The sequence below is a fragment of the Wolffia australiana genome, chromosome 15, assembly GCF_029677425.1.
Source record: "Wolffia australiana isolate 7733 chromosome 15, ASM2967742v1".
In the NCBI taxonomy this organism is placed as follows: domain Eukaryota; kingdom Viridiplantae; phylum Streptophyta; class Magnoliopsida; order Alismatales; family Araceae; genus Wolffia; species Wolffia australiana.
In genome coordinates, this window is record NC_135849.1 from 8,239,860 (window position 1) to 8,242,954 (window position 3,095).

Here is a 3,095-nt window from a genome sequence, read left to right on the forward strand (position 1 = left end):
GTGAAGCAGAGCGCGGGGGGCATCTCGATCAGCCAAAGAGCCTACGCCGCCAAGATTCTGGAGAGGAGCGGCATGACCGGGTGTAATCCTTGTCAAATACCAATGGCAACACCTCTGAAGCTGAGCAAGAGAAGCGAGGAACCGCTGGTTGATGCAACAACGTACAAATGCATCATGGGGAGTCTCAGGTATCTGGTCAATACTCGTCCAGATCTTGCTTTCACTATTGGATATGTTAGTCGCTTTCTGGAGGAGCCACGAAATGATCACCTGACCGCTGTGAAGCAAATTCTCCGCTATGTAGCTGGAACCAAGCGCTGGGGTCTCAGGTTTCGAAAGAAAGAAGGAGGAGGTCCAGTTGACAGGGTTCAGTGATAGTGACTTCGCTGGTGATGTCGATGCTCGAAAGAGCACAAATGGAGTCATTTTCTTCTTAGCCAGCAGCCCAATTACTTGGCAATCGATGAAGCAGAAAGTGGTGGCTCAGTCTAGTTGTGAGGCAGAGTATATTGCGGCTGCCAATGCCGTCTGCCAAGGTTTGTGGCTCGCCCGGATGCTAGCAGAAATGCAGGGCTCAACACCAAGCGTACCAGCGTTCAGGGTGGACAACACGTCTGCCATTGCACTGATCAAGAATCCGGTTCTCCATGGACGCAGCAAACACAATGAAGTAAAGTATCATCTTGTCCGGGAATCGGAAGAGAAGGGACAGATCAGCATGGAGTTCATCAGGAGTGAAGAACAGTTAAGAAACATTTTGACGAAGCCACTCGGAAAAGGCAAGTTCCATGAGTTTCGCGCCAAGATTGGCCTCGTTGATGTCCAGGGTGAGCACAGCAAAGCTCAGGAGGAGATTGTCAATGTGAGCCTTGCACGTGGGTTCGTGGCCACGTAACCGGATCGTGGGCACGTTGTGCGGTGATGCTGGAGTTTCTCCACGCCGCGCAACATTGGCCGATCGAGGTAATAGTTAGTTGTTTTTCCTTCCCCTGTTGTTTCCCTATTTAAGAGATGTAATAGTTTCTTTTTTAATCAATCTTTTTTTCTTGAGTCACTGGTGTTCGGTGGTGATCTCGCCGATGACGTCTAACCGCGTCGTTTCTCCGGCAAGTTTCTGACATAATTTTGCGCTAAAAATTTGCATGTAATGTGCTTGTTGAATAGAAACGAAGTTCTTCCATCTCCATTACTCTCTTGTCTCTGAAAAACATGGAGAGAGCCTTGTTTGTTCCAACAGTCTACTGTAATCTCTTCAGTATAGTGAATCATCCTTACAAATTACGATTAGTTTATCTTACAGTCAGATACAAGACGCAGGATTAACGCTCCCAGACGTCGTACCCATAACATTTGAACACGTCGAGCTCGCTGCCGCTTCCTCGCCGCTGTACCTCAGATCTACGAGAGCGAGATCTACCCCTTCGCAAGGCGCCGCCGCGCTGCACTGTAGCTTCACCGCAATCTTCGAAGCAGAGACCCCTCTTATATTCCTGAACTTTACATCGCTGATCTTCACGCGAGACGGAGCCTGTGAGAAACCGGGTAAGCAAACATCCAAACTAAATCATCGCAATAAAACGTAGGCCGAGTCCCTGTTTTACCGTGTTGTCGCAGGAGACGTAAGGACAGTATTCCTGGTCAATTATGATGGGATTGTAGACGTTGTTCATCACAAGGTCTTCGAAGACGAAGCTCCGAGCGTTGAGAGGAAAGGAGTTCATCCACGTTTTGATCCTTACACCGTTCATAGTGCCAGTAAATGTGCAGTTGGTGACCGTCACCCCCACTACGTCTTTCTGGTTAGCGTATTTTCCCAAACTTCCGACGCTGATGCCATGGCCAGGGCCGCAGGAAACTCTCGCGATTGTGATGTTGGTAACGCCTTCCCCCAGCGAGATACAATCGTCTCCTGTTGTGACGGTAGAATCGAATATCTTAATGTTGCTGGAACTGCCAATGTGGATTCCGTCCGTGTTCGGGCTATTCTCCGGCGCGATTAACTTGATGGAACTGAAGACGATATTGTTCGAGGCGAACACAATGACGTGAAAGAACTTGCTGTCCACCGACGTGATGCCCCGGATTACAGCGTTGGCGATGAAGTTGAAGGACAGCGACTTCTCTCGCAACCAAACTTAAAAATTAGCTCTTCGGGTTTGAAGATTTACAAACGGGCAGATAGATTTAAGGATGATAGATACGCAGATAAATAGATAGATAGCTGAAAAGAAAAATAGATAGAAAAGATGGACAAATAGATGGTTAAAGATAATGTATAGATTGAATAAAGAGATGTAGAAACTTGGTCGTTAGATCGATAAAATGAAAGATGGAGATGACGATAAAGCGGGACAAGACACCGTCGGGAGAAGCTCGCAGTCGAACTTCTTCAAACGATGGTTATATAGATCGATAGCTATATAAATAGATAGCTAGACAATAAATTAAAAAGATGGACAAAATGATGGGTAAAAATAATGTATAGATTGAATAAAGAGATTTGGAGAAAATAGATCGTTAGAGAGATAAACTGAAAGATAGCGATGATGATAAAGGGGGAGAAGGTACCGTGGGGAGAAGCTTGCAGTCGAACTTCTTGGGGCATTGGTTAAAAGGCCACGCGGTGTTGCCGCGGCCGTCAAAGCTTCCTCCAGTAAGGAGAAAACCATTTAAGTGGCTGAAAGAAATCCATCTGCTGGAGGAGAAGACGCTGAGATCAGTGGGGGCTACGACGACCCCTTCGATCTCGAACACCATGGTGCCGTTGCAGGGCCCGGAGAAGTCTAATGTTCCCACCAAGAACGTTCCTCGTGGGACCAAAACCTTCGGCCTTCCCTTACTCATGCACGCGGCCTTCCAAGCAGCGAGAAAACTCTGCACATTAATTCACAAAATACATTATAAAAAATCTCCTGGGCTATGACTACGACATGTGGAAAACGAGAGAAATATTTATAACTGGTGTGCTGTCTTCATTTCCTCCTGGAATAGCGCCGAAATCAACAACGTTGAAGACATTTTCTGAGCCAGCCGCGGCGTACGCGACGAGGAACAGCGTTGAAACAGTAGCCTGGAGAATGAACCTCGCAAACCAC

The 3,095-nt window shown here is 47.2% G+C and overlaps 1 protein-coding gene across 1 annotated transcript; it reads right to left on the minus strand.

Moving 5' to 3' along the window:
• Window positions 1-1,221: 1,221 nt before the first annotated feature.
• On the minus strand, window positions 1,222-2,845 carry LOC144713082 (exopolygalacturonase-like). The gene is made up of 3 exons (XM_078587568.1): window positions 2,569-2,845; window positions 1,602-2,117; window positions 1,222-1,528 (listed from the first exon to the last, which is right to left on the minus strand). The coding sequence occupies exons 1-3, from the start codon at window positions 2,842-2,844 to the stop codon at window positions 1,301-1,303; spliced, it is 1,020 nt and encodes a 339-aa protein (XP_078443694.1). The 5' UTR covers window position 2,845; the 3' UTR covers window positions 1,222-1,300.
• Between the last annotated feature and the right edge of the window lie 250 nt (window positions 2,846-3,095).

Excerpts from the sequence above, each read along its gene's own strand:
- LOC144713082 (XM_078587568.1), bottom strand. The coding sequence starts at position 2,844 with ATGAGTAAGGGAAGGCCGAAGGTTTTGGTCCCACGAGGAACGTTCTTG. Across the intron at positions 2,118-2,568 it reads ACTGCAAGCTTCTCCCCACG|TCGCTGTCCTTCAACTTCAT; the intron begins GTACCTTCTCCC and ends TTGCGAGAGAAG. Across the intron at positions 1,529-1,601 it reads ACGTCTCCTGCGACAACACG|GCTCCGTCTCGCGTGAAGAT; the intron begins GTAAAACAGGGA and ends GGTTTCTCACAG.